The sequence below is a fragment of the Larus michahellis genome, chromosome 13, assembly GCF_964199755.1.
Source record: "Larus michahellis chromosome 13, bLarMic1.1, whole genome shotgun sequence".
NCBI classification, from domain to species: domain Eukaryota; kingdom Metazoa; phylum Chordata; class Aves; order Charadriiformes; family Laridae; genus Larus; species Larus michahellis.
The window spans coordinates 7,926,997-7,948,822 of record NC_133908.1 but is presented as its reverse complement, the minus strand read 5'-3'; the positions used below and the strand labels follow the sequence as shown (position 1 = coordinate 7,948,822).

Genomic DNA, 21,826 nt, shown 5'->3' with positions numbered 1-21,826 from the left:
ATGGTGGGCTCAGCTGTCACTACCTGGCCTTTTCTAAGTGAACCCAACCCAACCGAACCATCACCAATATCCTGATATAGTTTTTGATCTGAGGCCTCGAATGTGCATATTAATGCATTTAACATGGCACTTCATGCTTGAGACAGCAGTTGGGCTTTTTAATTTTCACTAAACTCAGGGGTATACGTCTGACTAACTGCTGTCATACTCTAACTAGGAAAGGATGTGAAGAGCAGAACGCCACCATGGCTCAACAGAACAACAATCAATCTCTTACTCTTAATAATCATGTAGAATTTAACTTACTTTTTTGGTCTGTAGTCAGGGATGGACCTGTCCAGTGATATCCTGTCACTGAGTTGGGCATTGTAACCATATTCTTCATACTTCGTCTCTGATTCATGGCTATCATCCCTCAGGGTAGCAGCCATTCCTCCCTGGCCCAGGCCTCCTGGACCTTCAACTAATCCCATGGGCTTTGCCAGACCTAAATGAAAAAGACAAAACCAAATCAAATTATTCATATAAAGGAAATGGATCTAACCTCTTCTGTGACCACAGAATGTTTTCAGATAAACAAGATCTGAGCTCCCATGAAACTCTGCTCTGGAACCCTCATGGCTCTGTGGAAATTATCTTCAGCTTTTCAGCTAGAGTCCGTATCAGCACATCTTGTAGTATCGATGTGTAATTATTAATAAGTAAACTATAAAGAATCAGTTAGCAGCTTTCACATTTTCTCCTTTTTCCTGTGTAAACCCCTGAAAACAGGAAACTTGTTTACATACATTCAAAAATGCCTAATTATCCTTAAGAGATTTAATTTCATCTCACTATATCTGCATTTGAAATGTACGAAATCAGAACACATTCAGATTAAGAGGTTTTAGGGAGCTCTTATGGAAACTTACCACTTCCAGTAATAGTCTGTTCTGTGGGTTATGTGCCCCCAGCTGCTAAGAGTGTTCAAATGAAAGGTACCATCACCAAACACTGTACTTACTAAAGCACTTGATGAAGTCCAGCAAAGCTCAAATACTCAGGAGAGACAGAAAAGGAGTATGAGGAGGAAAGGCAAGTTTTCCTCATAAGAGCTGGAGGCCAGGCCCTTTCCCAGTATAGCCCATTATAGCTCCATTCATTTTAAGGGAGATAATGCTGAACTTCTACCACGTGGAGATCTGCCAGTTTAACTCCATATTAATGTCAGTTCTGGAATAAGTGTTGGAGCTGAGACATCTGCACTGTGGCTCTAAGACCACTCGCAGCTCTTGAATGGTTCAGGTTTGGTTCCCATGCTGGGAATGCAGCTGTGCAACTGGTCACCAGCTGCTGCTGGGTGGGAAATACAGGGTAAATCTAACGTCACTACGTGAGTCTACAGATGAGTCATTTGGACTCAACTGTACACCTTGCCCAGCCTGTTCCCATAAAGATGTGCTAAAACTATACGGGAGCTGACACCATCTCTCACCTGGGAATTACTCCGGATTTCCTCTGTCCTTCAGACCGCTGACGAACAAAATATGTATATTATGTAAGATACTCAGCTCTATGCAGCTTAGAGGATCAGAAAGTGTGGAAACACTTGAGCTAAAACGATTAACCCCACATTGCTTGGTGATGGGATATTAGCTAGTCAACACTGCGTTTCATAGACTTCATTCACTGGTGTATTACTGCTCAACTCAAAAACCACACGTAAAACAAAAGTAAACCAACATAAAAAATGCCCATATGATCACATCGCCAAGAACTTCTTCCATAGCAAGAGGCATTTAACTTGGTGCTGAATTCTCATAAATAAGCTCCTCAAATATCATGTGTTTAACGTCAAAGCTTTCCTTTCCAAAAGGCTCACTATCAACAGGTCATCATAAGCGAAAAAGTTATTTGTAATAGTCTTGGGGATACCATACAGAAATGTGCAAATATCCTCCAAATCATTTACAACGCAGAGCAAAACAATTAGAGTTTGACCTGCTCAACATTCTTCAAATTAAGAATTTTTCAAGAGGAAAATGTCGTTATTTCAACTAAACAATTAAAGAGAAAGGCAGAAAGAAACTGACAACATTTGCTAGCAACAAACAAAAGTAATGCCAGTACTAAGCTGGGACTGGCTTCTCCAAGTCACAGTAAGGTCTGGGACAGTTTTAGTCCCTCATGAAGGAACGTCTCTTGCACCTCATTGCTAACACTGTCCTCACTTATACCTCCATCACCATCTCTGCTTAATTACAGGACAGAACAGAGAGACAATGGTTCGTTAATGGTCTGAAAGAGTAAAGTTAGCATTTTCTACTGTAGGTGCTTATGAGGAAAGCCTATGCTAAGGATAAGTGCACCACTACAAATTGTCTGAATATAAAATGAGTACCTGCAGCCCTCAGGAATTTTGGTACTGAATTTCAGACATTGCCTACAAAAATACATCCCTCATAACACAATCAGTAATCGCAAGTCAGGACAGAACTTGTTTGTGTTTGCCTCTTTGATGTCTTCTTCATGTTCTTTATCATCACGCACTGGAACACTCAACTGTCTCAGAGTGATTCATGACTCCACAGGGGGAGGGAGAAGAAGAGGAAAAAAAAGAATGCCCTACAGAAAAACATTCTTGGCATGGCCAAGCTTTTGAAAAATTCAGACAGCTCCAAGCATTCAAGCCTATTGAGTTGTTGAAAAGAAGGGAAAACAAGAGGCTCGCGTGGCCATGGCCTCATTATAGGTGTGTGTGGGAGGTGAGCTCCAGGTCTCACTAGCAAGGGAGATCGAAGAGAAGCCTGAGCAGAAACCCCACATGCACACATGAGGGGAAAGTAGAAAGATGAAGCTTCAAAACAGCATCTTTTTCTAGGGTATTGTATTAATGGTACACAGAGAGAAAAGACGAAAGCACTGAGCTACTGGGATTGATACTGATGCTTCATCAATAATGAACTTCTCCAAAGCTGTAAGTGAAACAAAATGCCAGGAAAAATGAAAGGTATGCTCAAGGCAAGGCAACGTGGTATCCGTACACAGCTCTCTCCAGTCAGTCACACTGCCAAACCAGGATCTTGGACCACCTTGGATGACTTATCCCTCAACATTTGGTAACACCAAACAGAGCCGTCCCACTGTTTAATGACTACTTGTCACGGACACTACTCTTCCTCCGAAGCCAGCTATGTTGCAGTGATGCTGCATGCCTCTGCTTTCCTTAAGATGCCCAATATATGGCATCTTAAAGGGGGGCTCAGTTTCAGAGAAAAGTCAGCAGTTCCCTCAAAAAAAAAACCCAAACAAAAAAACCCCACCACAAGCAGGCCTTATTAAAAGGGAGTCAAATTCAGCACTTTAAAAGTTAAAGAATCCAGAAAACTAGACACTTCATAAAGTCTATGTCCTTGAAAGACTGCAATGTGGAAATTTATTTGCTGCTCATTTGGAATCATCTGGGCTGGGTTCTGATGTTACATCAAAGCAGATTGAAGATGACCTTATTAAAGTTAACTGACCTGCTTTGATGAAAGGGACTCCAACATGTGGCGCGCTCAACAATTTAATTCCGGTAGTTGAAAACTTTATTTTTTATACTATATGTTCTTGTAGTTTACAGAACAAAATACTTGCATCTTTATGGCACAAGTAACAGGAGAATGAAACTTTCAACTCACCGGAAGCATCAAGCACTTTGTTTGCTACTTTTCTTATGAAAGAATTAGACAGCCTTCCAAACCATGCATAATGACAATTATTTCATATACTTTTTTCCTAAATCTGATATTCTAGCTCTTCATACTGATAATCTTATCTTGTTCCAGGAAAGAGTCATCATATGTCTGACTTACTCTCAGAATGTATTGCTGTGAGGTTTTCTCCCCATTCATTACCCAAACTGTAGCCTGGTCTGACTGACAGTTATTATAGCAATGCAGTAACATTGACCAATATACAGCAGCAATTAAATAAATGATATCACATTGCTTCATTCTGCAAGAAAAGCACTTAAGTGTCTTAAGACACTTAGTGTCTCTAGAACAACGGATATAGTATATTTTATATACACGTGCGTCAAATTCAGCAATTATAGGCAATGTTCTTCAACGCTCGGTTGGTTAGCTAGACGCAATATTTCTCACATAGGACAACAATTGCACAGCATTTCTCATCTCAAAGGATTACCTGTTGCTTCAGCCAATGTCCCCTAAACAGAGTGCTTTGTCCCATGACTAGCTAAGTCAACATCTAACATGCTAACCCCCAATCCACAGTTGCTTGTGTCAGCCTTTTGTGAAAAAAAAAAAAAAATTAAAAAAAACCCAAACCAACAACAGAAAAGGGATGCCAGTTCAGCAGTATCTTCTCAAAAAGGTCAGTCTTAAGAGACGGGACCAGGAGGCAGGCAATGGGAGACTGTCCCCAGGCTTGGCTGAGGCTGCTGGTGAACAGGACACACCTTCCAGCACGTCCTCCAGGCCCTCATCCAAGGGGTGTCCCACAGTCTGGGACTGAGCACTGAGCAGAATCATCTCCTTAGAAGCCTTCCAGCACACCAAACATGGGAACAACACCTGGGAGGACATGGAGCAGCCGAACACTCTACAGCAGCGCTCCCACAGGATGCACAGGTGGGCTGCCAAAGACAGGGAGTCAGCAAAGAAAAGTTATTTGTGCCTCATGGCTTGGGTGTTTATGAACAGCAAAGAGTCATCAAAGAACAAGTTATTTGCGCCTTACCACTTGGGTGCTTTCTGCTCAGCGAAAAGCCCGGGACAGCCCACAGGAGCATTCATTCCCACGAGTCTTGCCTACCGGAACAGGGAAAGGGATGCATTTCTGGAAATACTGCTGCTCGCCAGAGAGACAATTACTATCGATTTTATATGCTGGGTGTCCGGGTCCTACAGTGATGGGGAACACTATGAAATCTAAAAAAGACAGATGGAGAAGTGCTTTTGGTTCAACTTCCAGCATATATCTGGGTTTTAACCAAGGCAGATCAGATGAAAGAGCTTATCCATTTTCTTCTTCTTTTAAAGCTTGCTGCAAACTTCCAGATCCTCCTCTTCCATATGAGTTGCCAACCGATGGCTCTAACTAGCACCCTTTTCACCCATTTTTCCATGGCTTGTGAAGCCACCGTGGGCAGGGTTCAGCAGTGTTGCTGCTAGTGTAACCCTGTGGCTCGTGTCAGAGCAAAGGATTGAAATCATGCTGCCAGCTCTGAAACGGGGATGGGCAGAGAGGGAGCTACAGTGGCAATGGCCGGTGAGCTGCTATTTTTAAAGCTGTCTTTACATTTTTAGACTAAAAGGATGTACATTCCATGTGCTGGGATCAGTTATACCCAGTTCAACACTGCAGATGACAATGAGGTCACAAATAATTAGTGTCTGTCATTCATTTCAAATTTATTGCTCTCACTGCAGAGATTTCCGCGTAAGACAGAAATTGCTGGGAGAACGGAGAGCAGAATGAACCAGTCTTAGTTTCTTAAACAGATTAATTACTCCACAGGAGGCATAATTTTCTAGGAAGAAAAGAGACCTTCTATTTTTCACCATAAACCCTGTCACAATGGGAAAATTACTGAAGAGATTTATGTGAGAAACTATGACAAAAGCAAGCTCAAACTACATCTGTGATTATTTTAGTGTCTATCTTTTTTTTTTATTTACAACAAAATTACAGGCAGCTGTAAATCAGGTTCAGCCAAGGTTCTCAGACATAATTAACCTTTTGACAATTCAAAATAAAAATAAGCAATCGAGAATAATTACACACCCACATTCACAATAGCACAGGTCCGTTCTTAGCCTTTTTCTGGCCTTCCTGCCACTTCTGGCAAGGCCACCCCCACTTCAGCAGCTGTGGCTCTGCTCCCACACCTCATCCTCTTTCATCCAAAGTCGGCCCAGGTGGTACCAGGGATGCTGGGCACAGTCCCAAGGCCTGCTCCACCACCAATGCCACCGGACTCGGTAAGCACTGCCAGAACTGCTGAGAAGTCTCTGAAATGCCCTTGCTGCCCTGCCTCCCTCTTGGGTGGGGAAGGGCTCCAAAACCACACTTTTGAGCTTTATCTATGCTTAGACTATCTGCACTCCTGAACAACTACACAAAAGTATTCCAGTTCCTAGCACCTTAAGAGGAGGGAATAAAACATTTCCTTCTAAAAAAACTGGCATAGTCACCCAGCAGTTCTACCTGTGACCCCAGGTCACTTCTCTTTCTTTTAAACTGGAAACATAAAACTCACCAGCAAAACAGTTGTTTCCTTCCTTTTCCAATTCTGATTTCTCAGTTGAAAACATCCCTGCATACTGTGTAAGGCAATAAAAATCTTTAGATTCTAGTTTAACCAAGAAAAAGAAAAAAGGAATTTGGGGGCAACAGCAGCTCTACACAGATTGACAAAGCTGACTTTTAGCACTTCCAGTTGTGTCTTTTGAAAGGAAAGAAAAAGGTTCATAGACTCTAGAATAGGTTCAGTAACACAGCTAAAACAATACGCATCTTAAAACATTTTTTTAAGCTAGTTCTATATAAACCCACCCTTCTGGAAGCAGGTAAATTATTTGAATCTAATGAATAAGCCCTAATGCTTCCATCTTCAATTACTGTATTGTGCTAATTTTGTAATCTAATTTTGGCAACTAGAAACTGCAGATGAAGGTTACAGCCTCACTGACTGGCATATCTGTAGACATGGAGGGAAAAACTGGTCTTCCTCCTTCAGGAGTCAACAGTACACGTTAGAGCGAACGAGACGCACAAGAAAAGCAGCTGGTTGGAGGAGGAGGAAGAAAGAGCAATAGGAGTGAGCTGTTCAACACTACGCAAAAGGTCTCAGCTCACCAGTTGTCTTGCTGTTTATGGCTCCATTTTAGCGATCCCTAAAAATAACTAAGAGGAACAAGTTTTCCAAAATAACACGTTTACATCAGAGGAAGGCTCAATCGCGTGAGCAGTGCCTTGCCTTTCATACACACCTAGCACAGCCCAGGGACGCTCTGATCGGCTGCTCTGTTCGGTACGATGTCCAGACTGGGTGCTGGAGGAGACATCCTGGGGACGTTAAGCAAGTCTCTATAGGGCACAGTTGCTACAGCCGAGAGAAAAGGTGCCATGAGGTTTGTCTCAATTCCAGACTGGCTTTACAAAGAAGGGACACACAGAGGCTACAAAATGGCAGCAGTAACTACTTTTACAAAACACTTTGAAATCTCTGGATAAAAAGCATCCAAGTTATTTACTACATTCCAAAAGAAGCAGATTTTGCGCTTGAGATTCAGTATCAGGAAAAGATCTCTTTTTCAGAAACAAACAAAAACCTTCTACCTTGGATACTTTAGCCATTGAGGTGCTCCAGGACAATGCTTTTGCACTAGCTTGTATTGGTTCACATGTCCTTTCATTGGGCTACTGAATACGAAGCAGCCCCCACTGTACAGAAAGTTACGGTACTTGTAGCTCCTCTGCAACTGTCACTGAAATATCGCAGTGCCTCCCAAACATCAGTGAGATTTGCTGCCCAGGGAACTGATCTGAATTTTGTCCATATCAAAGGTGCTTACTTTCTGAGCTAGAAGGAATGCTGAATGTGGATGAGATTTACTTTTACATACAGAAACATTCACCAAATTGCTCTCCCCAGGGACACAGGCTCCAACTCTCTGCAAAGAGGAGAGCAACAAACAAAATCCCATCCAATTTAAATGACTCCAGCACTTCCATTTATCTGAAATCCAAAATGGAGTCCTATTTTTTATAGTTGTAATCAAGTTTGCTACAGCCTTGCTTGAAAGATTTATATCCCCTAGTATCCAGTATCAGCCCCAAGTATCTCTGAAGAAACACCAAGGAAAAGACAAATAGTATCCTGTGGCTGATGGTTTGTAAAGGAAGAAAGTACAATAACTTGTAAAGCTGAAGCGCTTAATGTGTACCTTTTTGACTCTAGAAACTAGGTGGTGCAGTGTCTTTTTACCTTGACCTCATCTCCAGACACTTCTCTCTGTTCAAGTGGGAGCCTGAGATAGTGTTTCTCAACCTTCATCCACAGATGACTGACGATGCTGTAAGACATTTATCGGTGAGAAAGCTGCTGAACGGCAGCGAAGGGATGAAGTGATTTGGCAGCTCTGCCTGTAGGAGTGATGTTCCTTTTCTGCCCACAGAGGCCAGTCAGGCAGAGAGAGTGCAGAATCAGGAGCCTTGGAAATGAGGTAGATTGGGACAAATTATCTGGCAAGAGGACTGATATCCAACCCCTTATGTGCTTTGCCCTACGTTTCTTCTTCTTTTTTAAAATGGGGACACTTCCTGGTTGTAGAGAGCACTCTGAGGCACAGCCTGTGAATACCTGCCAAGTGCTCGAAATACATACATGGAAAATGCCATAAAAATGCCCAGGGCTGTTACTGGCATCTGGGCAAGAAGCTGACCCTTATTCCACCCTACAGGCTCTGCCCCTACCACATTGATATATTAATGCTTAAACTCTTTATGGTAAGCTGTACTAGGACAGGATTTGGCCAGAACAGGTTTTTTTTCTTAGTGTTTTCATAACGTGTAGTCTAGATTCAGGACACCATTGCAGCAGATGCTACAGAAGCCCAGGCAGACAGCTGCTACACCAAAGAGCTCACTATCACTGTTGAAGAGAAGAAACAGATGCAGAAAGATAATCAGGGAAGAAGACACGAAGACAACATGGATCAGTAAGAGGCAGAGGTTGCAGTGCAACAGTGGGCTGTGGATTCATCCTTGCCGTAACACCAAGAAAGCATGTTGTTTCATAGCCCACTGGAGGATCTTCTTTTCTACCCCACTGAACAGATTCTATTCCAATGTGCCCCCACACACACGTGGCTTCTTGGGGATGAAAAGGAGAGGATTCCTATGGGAAAGTAACCTAGGCAGAGGATTTATAGTCTTTTCCAAAATAACAGAATCAAGATGTTTCTGAAATGATTCCTTTTGTACAAAAGCTTGTGATGAAAGTTCCATACTCATTCAGGTTATTTTGAGATGACGGAAGATGGCGGTTCTGACATTTGTAAGACAGGTTTCCAGCTGAGAAAGCTCAGCACAACTCTTCCTGTGTCTTTAGAGGGAAGGAGTCCATGGAGATCTCTGGTAAAGCTCCTCCATGCCAAATGCAAGATTCCTAGTGCATGACTTAAGACTTTGAGGAAGAGGAGAGCAATATCTGAGTAAATACAAAGAAAACTGTGTAATGGAGGGCCAGGCATAGGAGAAGAAGTAGGAAAAACTGTGTAAGTCGTCTTGGCACAATGTGGAGAATGATCAAGTCCATCAATGTGTACAGCAGGTCTGCTGGGGAAAAAAAGAAACATATGTCCTTGCATAGCCATCTTCTCTCCCTGAGCTGCTATGCAAAAGTGTGGCACGCGTGTCACTGCTGGCTTCATCAGCCCTCTCACAGGCCTAATTTTTCATTCGTTGGCTTAGCAGAAACAGTAGCATTGCATAGGCTACTCCCTCTCTAGACACAAAATTCATTAGTGCTTTTTAATTGGAAGAAATACTGTGTTTTTATGTACAGATATCTAATATCAAAAGTAATTGCTTTTATAGAATACTCATTTGGAGCTGGTTTCCCCTTGAGATGAGAAAATGTATTCTAATTACAACAGATAATTCGGGAGGAGATAAACAGATTGATGACTGGAAGGACCAAGAAATAGGAGCTATACAGACCACTGGAGATGAAGATAAAAGCTCATTTGTGAGGTAGGACACTGATCCCAAGCCTACAGATAATAAGAGAAATGCCAGAGTTTTGTCAGAGCCTTGATATAAACAGACAATTTCCTAAAGAGCAAGGATCCTTAAACAAGGGAGCTCTATGGGATATATTTTTCAACTCAAATTTTGACTAACAAAAAAAACCCCTACCCCTTATGCATAATTTTAAATTATACATGTGTGATTCTGGTTTGTTTTTTTTTTTTTTTAATTTTCATTTTAATGATCAAAAAGATCATTCACAGAGAAAGACCAGTTTGTTTTCTTTAAGTAAATAACAGATGCCAAGATTCTTCTAGAAGTTTTAAAATCCCAGATGACTTGTGGTTTGTGCTGGTGAAACATATAAAATGGATTTTTCTCTTCAGGGCTTTGGAGGAAAGCCAGAAAACTCCTCCTGTGGTGATGGCATAAATCTGGAGTTGGGAGAGGGGGAGCTGAAATGTTGGTGTAGCTGCCGGGCTGCTGATATTAAAAGGAGACAAAAATCTGAGTGTCATCAGTTTGGTATCTGGCCTCTGGCAGTAGCCAATACCTGAGGCTTCAGAGGAAATGGAACACAAGTCATAAAGCACTTGGCCAATTAAACTCTGCACAGTCCCTGGAAGCAGAGCTCCCTTCTGAACCCCATGGGCAGGTAACTAAAGCCCTGAAGCATAATATTAGATTACCCTCATTATCTTAACTCAGACAGGTAGAAATAGGGCTTAAAACTACCCAGTGCCCGTTAAAAGCCCAGCCACTAATACTGGATTCAATGGCCTCCTGCAGCAATGAATTCTCTGGTACTGTCGCAGTCAGAGTGTCACTGACTCACATCAAATGGATCATCTGTATCAATATATTAGATTTTCTTGAATTTTTCCAGGGAAACAGAGGTGAGAACTCCAGGGGAAAGTGATCATTAAAATGATAACAGAACCATTCTAGAGAAAGGGAAAGGGAGATCTCCTAGAAAAGCTCCAAGGTGCAAGCGATAAAACTTTGGGGCTGTCTAATTAGATTGCGGAACAAGCTGCTCCAAGCCCAGTTAAAGGGCTTTCATTTCATAAGTGAGGAAAAGATCTTTTGGGGAAAAAAGGAAAAAAAAAAAAAAAGGAGTTTGCTTGTGTGAATCAGAGCTAGGGAAGGGAAGCGGCGGACCATTGCGGGAAGGGAGTTCTGACCCAAGCTCTGACAGGACGGAGCCAACAGCTGGAAAGATGCTGTTGGATACAACGACATTTTCTTGCACCTACAGAGCTGACTGCACATCTCTACCGTTAAAAATACCCCTTTGATTTCTGACGCAATTCTGGATGAGAAATCCCTGACTGGCCTATTCTCAGACCAGCTCAACTACAGCAGTAAATCCCACAGGGTTAAGTTCCATAAGGAAGAAATTACCTTTAAATACAAGGAACCTAAAAAAAGCATATCTAACTTTAAATCCTATGCAGGGTTGTACTACTCTAGACTCTATTGTGCTGATATTGAAGTCTCAACCAACCAAAGGCTCTATGACATCTGACATTGCCAAGCCCGCCTAATTACTTCCTTTCAGCCCAGGTTTCAGTCAGGCACGCCTGGGACTCCACTCCGTCTCAGAGGGATCGTGTCCAAGACTGAGCAAGCCTCTTCTCTCCTTGCTCAAGGGTGAGCGCTCGACAAGGGCCAGACAAGCCCATCTCCTGCAGCGTCATTTTGCAATCACGCTCTACATTATTTGCAGACATTCATATGCCTCCCTGCTCATTTACCTAAACAGTCTGCTATTAAATTAAACTAACATAATCACACAGGCAGCTTTCCCAATAATGAAGTCGCATACAACACTTGCCATTTGTATGACTGAAAAGCTCCCGGTTGTTCAACCCATTTTACCCAGCAGAGGATGAGAGCATTAAACCCAGCCGTAGTAGCTGCTGGAACTCAAAATCACATCATGCTTGAAAGTAGGATCTCAATTTTCTACAGCTGTGAAATTAGTCACCAAGTCCACCTCTGGCAATGCAACTACAATAAAGAGATAACATTAACACCTACAGACCTGCTGGCTATGTCCACTGTTCTCCCGTCCATGCTCCAAGAGTCACCGCCTGGTGCTTTTGTTGGCCATGAGAGAATCAAATGATCTGAAAAGGTCCCCAGTTTTACGAGAGCAGTGCTTCTCGATCTGCTGCCTCTCAATGTTATCATTAGGCAATTTTCCTTGGGAATAGATGGTAGAAGAGATCAGCTGCCATTGAGGACATAAGATTTTGAATATTTCCACCAGATCTCTTCAAGGGCCCACACCTGAAAATCAGTTAATTTGGATATCGGTTTTCACAGGAGCCAGAAAGAGCCTTGATTCCTCCATTTTTCTTTCAGTCTGATGTTGCCTTATAGGCTCTTTAAAGGTGGCATACTTTTCTTTTGCATCATTACACAGCAATATTGATGGCTGGCTTTAAAACATACTCATTCTCCTGACAGACTGCCTATTTTACATCTGTAGATATGTGTATTTCTTGAACTGTGTTTGTGTGCTTCTTTTTCAGGCACATCTTTGACACCTCTCAGGGAGTTTGGCTTGGAAATTTGGTTTCAGATAGAACTTGCATCTCTGCTTTTCCTCCCTTCACTTTATTTTCATATCTCATGTCAACATACACTACAGCTGTGCCTTGGCTTGTCAATGCCAGGCTGCAGTGCCTCCCGTCCATCAACCTTTTAATACACAGATGATTTCATTTTCTACCAGCAGGACAAGTCAAAAATTATCTCAAAGCCAAACACAGGACACATTTGAACAGCAAAAATACAGCCCAGAATCCATGCTTACGAGTCAACAATTTACGGCAGTTTTGAAGCTACAGTGGTTGAAGAAAGTTACTATGTTCTAATTGGTGAGATAAATTGGCAGGCACATTTATAGCAGATCTATTAGGGGACGTGCCACAACTAAAGGTCTGATTCTCTCCTGCTCATAGAGGAGGAGTAGGAGTAGGAGGAGTCCACGGTGCTGAGAATCATAATCGGTTTTGAAGTGCTTTGCTATTATTTAAAGAAATGTTGAGTCTGTATTTGGCTTTGGCTCTAGAGAGTAAAGTGTTCCCTTTCGAAATTCAGAAAAGAAAACCTATGGAGAAATGACGGACACAATGTCACACAGATACCTTATAACATACAATTAATCAGGGATTTATCAGGGAAAAATAAAAAGAATTAGGTAGCGTATTCTCAGGAGGAAGCAAATCAAAGGATGAGATAGTTTTGCAAAAGCAAGGAGAAATGAGGATAAATAGCAATTGTCAATAAATTTGAGAAAATAAAGATACAATGTTAGGGAAAAAATATTGGCACAATATTTTATTTAAAAGCAGTAATAAAAACATTGCTTACTTTGATTTCTGCCCTTTCTGGTTTATTGTTGATATAAAGACAAATTGACTCAGACTTCCAGGAGCAGGAAAGCTACGATCCACTGTTACAGGCACTTTAAAATACAGCACTGCTATAATACCTGATTCATTATTAACAAGATTGGCTTCATCGCGTGTTGGTATTTTTATGAATTGACTGTGACCTAGGGCTAGCTGAGGCCCTGACAAACTCACTGCAAGACAAAGTGGGCTTTTTTGACAAAGGCGGGGGTGTGTGTGTGTGCATTTGCTAACAACATACTACTACGATCCACCTACAGAGCACGTTTAAAGCTATCACAGGCATATAGAATTCGGATCATATATAAAGACAATGGCCATGCTTTTGAACTTGTGGATCAGACTCCTCCAATTTACCTTCCTAATGCTACTGACTGCAATAATACTTATCTGATTTCCACCAAGGCAATGTAAAAAGAAATTCAAGTTTTCAGAGACACATTTTTTCTTCAAGCTTTCCTTTACTTTATGCAGAAATTCCATAAAAGAATGAATGTTCCCGTCCCCTGATGTGTCTCAGGTTTGTACTTATGACTACATTATGAGATGTTAAATTACACAGTAAAGAGAGAAATGAAGACAGTGATAGAAGGTGTCTCTATACAGAATAAGATGCTTCAGTGAAGAGACAGGTATGAATCAGAATCTGAATTTCAGAAAACCAAGATCTGAGTTTACAGCTTGGACTCATCACTCCTCAAGGACAGAAGGCAGACGTGCCACCCGGCCGCACTTGAACTTCAGGTCAGACCCACGCTTCCCATAAGCAGAAAGCGCTTTCCAGCGCCAAATGGTCCCAGTGCAAGCCAATGCTGAGCCCCTTGGGCCATGAAGGGGATGTGATGAGATGAGCAGCAAAGCATGCTTCACGCTGCCTAGCAAAGAGCAGCATAGGATCATTTCTCTGCTTCTCGCATAATTTAATTATTCAGTCACTACTGAAAGGCAATGAGACAGGCTAGTGGGACCCAAGTCTGGCATTTTAGGAAGCTGAAAGTAAAGGAGGCTCTCCTGCAGCTCTGGTGTAACGTCAGGGAAATTTCATGTTGCTCTAGTTACTAACTGAAGTAAGCAGGAAAGCAGAGAAAAAACGCGTTAACATATTGCCAATTAACAGAGCAAGCAGAGGAATTCCAAGCAAAGATCTGAGTCTGGTTCCTTTAAAAGCTAAGAATTTGATTTTCATGTTTGTTTTCAAATGAGTAAAAATCCCATTTGTCATCTATACGATGTTTAGCCTGATTTGCTAAGAAAAAACAGTTTGCAGGATCATGCTGTCTGCATTTGTCTATCAGTCTGCTTCCCTCTCTCATACCCTCCCCTCACCTCTGCTCGTTAGATTTTGAGGACCATGTCTAATTTCAGCCAAAGCTTGGCAGACAGTCAGAGGTCTCCAAAAATTACATTTCTGCAAGTGTCACACAAGTCGACATCTGTGAAGAAAGTGGCATTAAAACGTTCCTGCTGAGAGAAGAGGTTCAGTGAAAGATCAACTACAAGAGACCTGTTGGGGCTATTAGAGACCACCCAAGAATTCACCTTTAGGATACCAACCCACAAGAAAGACAGCTTTCTTGCTTTTCCCGCTCAAGGACCTAAACACTTATTTTTAGGATTAATTGTGGTAATTACTGGATGTCTAGGTCTGTTGGATGTCTGGCTGTTATTTATATCATTGATTAACAATATCCCGAGGTAAGATGCTGCACAGACTAGTCTGGACTCAGACCTCCTCGGTTAAATGGAGGACACAGACAAGGGGAGGGGATGAAAAAAAGGAGAGAGATGGGCTGGCACCACAGCTAAAGAGGAAAGCAAAGGCACACCTGGAAATGAAGCCCGCGTTTTGCAGTTCAGCAGCTCTAAGTATTTTCTCAAAAGCCAGCACTGAAGCTGCTCCTTTAGCCCTCAGTTCCCGTTTCTGTGAGCTCACACACGCTTCTTGTCAGGTGTTAGCAGCAATGATGAGAACCAGGTTAAGAGATAAAACAGTATGCTTTTTGGTCACAGATTAGTAGATTCCTAATGAAATAACGAGGTATGTCTGTGATCCCATTTAAAACTATTTTCCCTGTAAAGAGGCCATGTTAAAGAAAATTCACGTGGAAATGGCTGACTCACTAAATTAGCACTTCTTCCCTTAGGAAGGGAGAGACAGAGACTTAGAGCTGAGGAACCTTGACAGCAGGATACACCACTCCATGCAACTCTGCCTGCTTCCCCTGGCATTTACTAAGAAATTAATCCTTCCAATTGTTTATAGCAAGGGTGCTTTTCCCTCCCTACCTTTGAAAGGAATATAAAGCAAGGTATGATCCCAAATCCACACAGCCTCATCAGCAGAGTATCAAACAAAACCTTTTTGTTGTTGGGGGTTTTTTGTTTTGTTTTGTTTTTAAACAGGAAATTTGTCAGGTCAGTATCTGTCAAAATGGTTTGGAAAATAATCAACCTCTAGTTTCCCAACCATATGCTGAGACACTCGTATCTAGCATAGAGAAGCCATGGACATGCAATATCACCCGTCAGACAGATTAGAGGCCTCTTCTTCCAGTTCAGAGACAAAACCAAAAGATCATACACTGACTTCTTTCTCTAAAATAAAATTCTATCCACAAATATCCAGTTTTGTTTTCTGGTAGTACAGTGTACAGAGGATATCTCAGCCTACCATCACACAGAGCATCACCAGGTCATGTCTAATTGGTGTTGATGCCGCATTAGCTATCCTGTCCTTTGTGCCCAATCCTGATCTTGCTACTACAGTGCCATAAGTAGGCTATGTAGGAGATGGCTTTCATCACTTGAAATTCTGGTCCAGAATAGTTGTCAACAATCTACGTTAACATGAATTGTCAAACTGTTGTACATCGTGCTGCAATGGGGAACTCCACCTCTCCTTAGGGCTAGAGCACTCCTAGCGTGACTCATGCACGGACCCCGATTCCAGTTCACTAATCCCACGCTTACCTCATCAACTATAAACAGCTTTAATAAGAAGAATTTTACGAAGTATTTCACTGGTCTCATTCTTCCACAACCTCCACTGTGCCTCTAAAAAAGCAGTATTTTTTCTTCAGCTTCTTGTCAGTATGATTAAAGGCTGAGAGATGCCTAAACAAGTTGTCCTGTAACATATGCAGAAGTGCCCTCTGCAAGGACCAATGCCTTCTCTGAGGGCCGCGTCACTCAGCCTGCGCCCGTTGGCATGCCGGGCTGCACCATCCCAGCTTCTAAGTTAGGCCATGTCTTTGTTCTGTCATTAATATTTCTCCTGTATTTCTGCGTATCTTCTGTTCACTCTTCTCGCTGTGCAAGGAAGACTTAAAAATCTCACTTTGTGAGCTTTTTCATGTGTGACAGAAAGAGGGAGACAAAGAATCCAGTTATTAGGCAGATCAGGTTCAGAATGAATCGGAGAAGAAATACTTAATTCCCTGACCTCATCTAAGAGGGCCCTCTGTGGCCTGGCTTAGGGTTCTGCAGGCCTGAGACGGGAACATGGCTGTGCACATGGGAACCATACCAAGCTGACTCGTTCAGAAAACAGGTTTTACATATAACCCCACTGGATACTAGCATTGTAAAAGACACTTCCGTTCCAGAATTAATTTTCTGTTGAATGAAAATGCATTGAGCCAGATGGATCTTTTTCAGGAGGAGGATCAGGCAGGCACAGGTCTAAAACCAAAGATTATTGGTTTTGTGTATTCAAAGCCGGAGTAGCTGAGAGCAAAGTGTCCAATACAGGTACTGACGTGTTTAGGTGTACTCCTAAAGGAGTATCCCAGGAAGGATATATGGAGCGAGTTTGGCAAGTATTGAATTGAAGAAAGATGGAAAATTTCTAATTAATACTTGCAAATCTTCTCATTGCTCCCTACAGTACTAGCTGTAAATAAACAAAGGGCCTTGAGAGAGCTGCAAACTCTAGTATATGCAAAAGATCATCAAAAAGTGGGAAAAAAGACTGGTCACCAGGAAGAAACACACAAGCAGGCTCCAGCGGAGTGTTTGGCTGCCCACGTCCCTGTGACGGTGCTGGAAGTCAGAAGCCTAAATCTGCAGGCTTGGATTCTGGGGATTCTTCATGTGACACAGAAATTATATAACAGAACTACCAAAAAAGTGTAGTTTCCAAACCCAAGGTTAAGACAGGCTAACACCTAAACCACTCAACCACTCATTTTTCCAAGCCAATCCCACTCATTACTTGCGTAAGTTGCAGGCACCAACTATTTCAGCAATTAGGCAGCTTAGTATTAGGTTGTTTAATAACATGATCAGCTCACTCTTACCTCATACTCCACTCCCATCTGTTACATGGAGCCACCTGCAATCTATCATCATGTTTTAGGATTAACAGCTCTGTGCAGCAAAATCTGTTTTTCCTATTAGAGGTGTGAACAGTACCTAGTCCCTGCTCAGCACCTCCAGCGCAGTGCTTGTAACACAACCACCGCAGGAACACGTAAGCCCCACTGGCCAGCTGACACCAGCACAACGTGTATCAGCATCCTTCATCAGCAGGTTTGTGCTTGTGGTAGTCACCAATGGGACTGAGTTTTGCAGATGTAAAATTGTGCAGTTATCACTAGCCTCATTTTCCACAGGGCCGGATGACTAGAAATCTGCTTTACAAGGAATCTGTAAAATGATTGCAAATTTTAATCCTGAGGAAGACTAACCTTTGGGTTATACAATGCTATTTCAATTGGGGATATTTTTAGTCTTATCACTGCCTTTGGTTCAGTACGCACAGGGAAGAATACCACCAATCTTTTCTACAACATAAGGCTTGCTTGAAAATGGGTTAATATAACAAAAAAATGCATTTTTATTTACAAAAGCTTGACATCCTAGAGGCGTATGAGAGCTGTAGAAAAAATAAATTCAATTTCTAAAAGGGCAGTAAGGCCCCATTGCCAAATAAAATACAAAACCAGCATAAAGAATCCAAATGAAAAACAACCAATTAACCCTATCACCCCACCAAAAATGCCACAGAGACAAAATGAGAAGCAAACTTCTCTAGCATTTCAGGAGAGGGCTTTCCAGCTGTCATGGTGGATACCTTCCAAGAAAAACGAGCTCCTGTGCAACAAAGTCCCTTTTTCTCTGCAAATGGTTCGGCAGTACCTTGGCTGGGACGCCAGTCTGGGCTCTGGCAAACAGGAATTGGAGACTCTGTGTGACCTTGCATAAGTTCCAGTTTTTGATGCCTTCCAAAGTACTCAAACAAACTGAGGACGACTCCTAGGTCCTAGCACCTGGGGTCCAACCTGAGCAAGGACCTGCTCTCCCTGCAGGGAGAGACCGACCCTTTGGCTGAGGTTCGGGATGAGGCTAGTCAACAGAGGATGCTGAAAAGTCAGGAATAAGAAGTCCCATTCTTGCTTTCGAGTCTGAAAACATTTGGCCACATAAGACCAGCAGCTCTAAAGAATGCTGCACTGGTCTTGTTCTTCACCTGAAGAGGAAAGGGAAAGTTATACGATCCTCCTTTTATTTTTATTTTTTAAACAACATACTAGCCATTGAAGCATTCAGCTAGGATACAGATAACCCATGCACATTTAATTGTGTATGCACAATAGAAACACTTATGCAATCAAATCTTGAGGAAAAGTCTAGTTTTGGTTCCCAGTTGGACCCTCTCAGTTACACACTGATTTGCCCAGAGATGTCAAACTGAGACAAAAATTATCACAGGCAGAAGCAGATCTCAAAGGTCAAAAGTGAAGGGCTTCTACCCTGCAGGCACTGGCCGAGGGATGGGGGAGCTACGTCCATGGAGCACAGGCAGTACCTGAGGCATGGGGGGTCGTGCCCAGCAGCATATGTAACACACAGGGTGTGAGAAGAGGATTCAGTTTTGCTCCATGGTAGGTAGATAGTACTGTGCAGTGTTGTGGAAACAGATAAATCAATCTCTGAACAAAGTTTGCTCAGATACCACGAGCAAGGCAGCCACAACAAGGCTGCTAATCCGACCTCCTGGTCTGCGTACTTCTTTTTGCAAAATGCAAACTGGAGTCAAACAGCGCAAACACAGAAGCAATCAAAGACTCCAGTAGTGGGGGTCAGAGGCAGAAACACAAAGCTCACCAGATCTATACCAGAGAGGGGAATCACTACAAAACCTTCAACAAGGAAGGATCCTGTTCCCAACCATACTAAAGTAGTACAAGGACACAGCATGAATTCATCCTTTCTACTACATACGCATCATAACTAGCAAATACACCGTTCATCCTGTGGCACAAGTACCTTCATTTGGCCAAATTTACTGCTGGAGTTGCTGTGCTGGTAACTACTGGCTGTGCTGATCCTTCTGGATCAACAGCACAGATGAATTTAGGCAACTGACTTCAACAGAACTAAGTGCATAGGTGAGCTGAGGAAAATTTGGATCATTGCTGCAGGCATAAAAACCTATTTGAGCAAGTTACCCCATCCGACCAGCATATCTGTCACTGGCCACACAGTGCACTGCTGACAGCAGAGCAGGGCTTGGCAGGAGCTGCGGTCTGCGTAGAAAGCAATGTCAAATTTGTACCTGACTTAGATTCCCAACTAAACACCACTGCTGACTGTATCACAGACGTGGTTTTTATCAGTTCTCCTCAGGAACAAAAACTAGTACCACACTGGTAATCCCACAGCGACCAGCTCTGTGCTTCCTGAGTCTATGAAGTCTATGACAGAGGATACCCCTCACAGCTATCTCTGTATAGTCACAGCCCTACGTGAACCTCTGTAGGTAGGTACTTGCGTTTCACGGTATCTGAATATTTAAAGAACTTCACAGAAGAGAGAGAACTGGCAGGATCCATTTTCTTCCCTGATCAGTTTATCAGACATTAAAGCCTAGTTGGGAGATCTTTCATGCTGCTTGTACCAAGTGGCGATTCAAATGCAACTCTAGCAAACCTGGTTTGAGTCATGCCTTATAAAGTAGGTAAGACCCTTACACTAGCGAGCACTTATTCTCATGAGTACTCCAGTAAGAGCAACTGGATTGCCTGTATAAGGAGCTCTGAAATGTAAGTACAAGGTAGATAATTGAGTTCCATGGCTGCCTTTTGCCTACACAGGCTCAGATTTTCTCCACTCCTTCCTGCCACAGCTAATTGCCTGAAGAGGGGAAAACAGTGGTTCATGCGGCCATGGAATTGTCATCCTGGAGCAGAGTCCAGTGGCACACAGCTAACAAAGGCCTTTACATTAGCAGCTTCTTTCTACAGACTTGTCTTAGCCTTGCAGAGAGGAAGGAGGCATCGGGCATGGTTTTTGCCAGTGCTATACCATTTTACAGTGGCTATTCAACCCCAGGGAGATACTGGCATTGCAGCAGCCTCTTAGGCATTTGCTCTAACATTTAGCCCAGGAGGTTAAGATTGAAGCAAATGCACTACAGAATCCAGAGCCCCAACACGTTCCTTTATATTTTAGGCATATTTCATCCACTGAGTTTGGGTTATTTAGATGTGATTTCTAAATGATGCTGTGAAATAGGTAACTGTTACGGTTTGAGGAACACACAACAATTTATTGTCATTTAGACAATTATTCTATCACCCGATGACCGCTCCCCACCCGGGAAGGGGAATCGAGGAGAAACAAGGAAACCCGAGGATTGAAATATAAACAGATTTAATAGAATAATACTAAATGATTAACATCAATAATACTAAAGAACCAATATTGATCCTGATCCCAATACAGAATATACAAGGATTATACTCAGCCAATTCTATCGTAGGAAGCCGGGCACTCCCAGCAGTGGGCAGCAAACGTCAGACACTGCGAGCGCTGTGGCTTTGGGAGGAAGGGAAAGGCTCAGGGCTCCAGCACAGGGTCAAGAAGTCCTCAGGATCGTAGCCATCATAGAAAACTCCTCAGCAAACTTTCTAATTTATATTGAATGTGACGTTCATGGCATGAAATAAATCCCGTTGGCAGCCTGGGTCAAGTGCCCGGGTCTCGCTCCTCCTCATCCCCGCAACTGGCGAGCTCGAAAATACCGAGACCTTGAAAGCCACATCCCATAGCTGGCTATAAAGTAAATATTTTCACAAATTCAGACACTAGAGTCTTCCAAAAGTACAGTTTTCCCAAGCATTAGAAGAGACTTTACTAAAAAGTAAAATTACAGAGAGCAAAATTAGTCCCGTGTCACTCAAACCAGGACAGTAACCCTCTCCTGTAGCTTTCTGACACCAAATACCTCTGCCTGACAGAGCCATTTTTAAGTAGCAGTGCTTAGACAAGCTGTTTCGAAAACCTTTTCCTTGGTTTAGTTTTCTCAATCATTGCCCATTCTCCCAAGATGACATGCAAATTACAGCTCAAGTATTAAATGTATAAATCAGACTGTGGTGGCAAGTGAAAGGGCTTCTAAAGAATGGCTCCATGGGAGGCGGTGCAATGCTTAAAATATTCAGAAACCTATATTCCCACCTTTTCTAAAACTGTTTTGCTCATTTACTTAGACGACTCTTCAGCACCTGAGAAAACTATGCATCCACACTGCTCATGATGACAAAGCAGAATCAGTCTATTGTGTCCTCAGCTATCTACCCTGCAGCTGCCCTCGGAGTCTCCTCCAAACCCAGTAAATCAAGGACATACTTGAAAAAAGCCACCAAAACCTG

General features: G+C 42.5%; 1 protein-coding gene across 3 annotated transcripts in view; it reads right to left on the bottom strand.

The window, feature by feature from the left end:
- The window catches only part of GALNT9 (polypeptide N-acetylgalactosaminyltransferase 9), a 252,854-nt gene that overhangs the window by 124,382 nt on the left and 106,646 nt on the right, over positions 1 to 21,826 (bottom strand). For all 3 annotated transcript variants that reach the window (XM_074606360.1, XM_074606359.1, XM_074606362.1), the window contains one exon: positions 307 to 487. In XM_074606360.1, the coding sequence (XP_074462461.1) occupies positions 307 to 487 (181 nt within the window). The remainder of the gene's footprint in view (positions 1 to 306; positions 488 to 21,826) is intronic.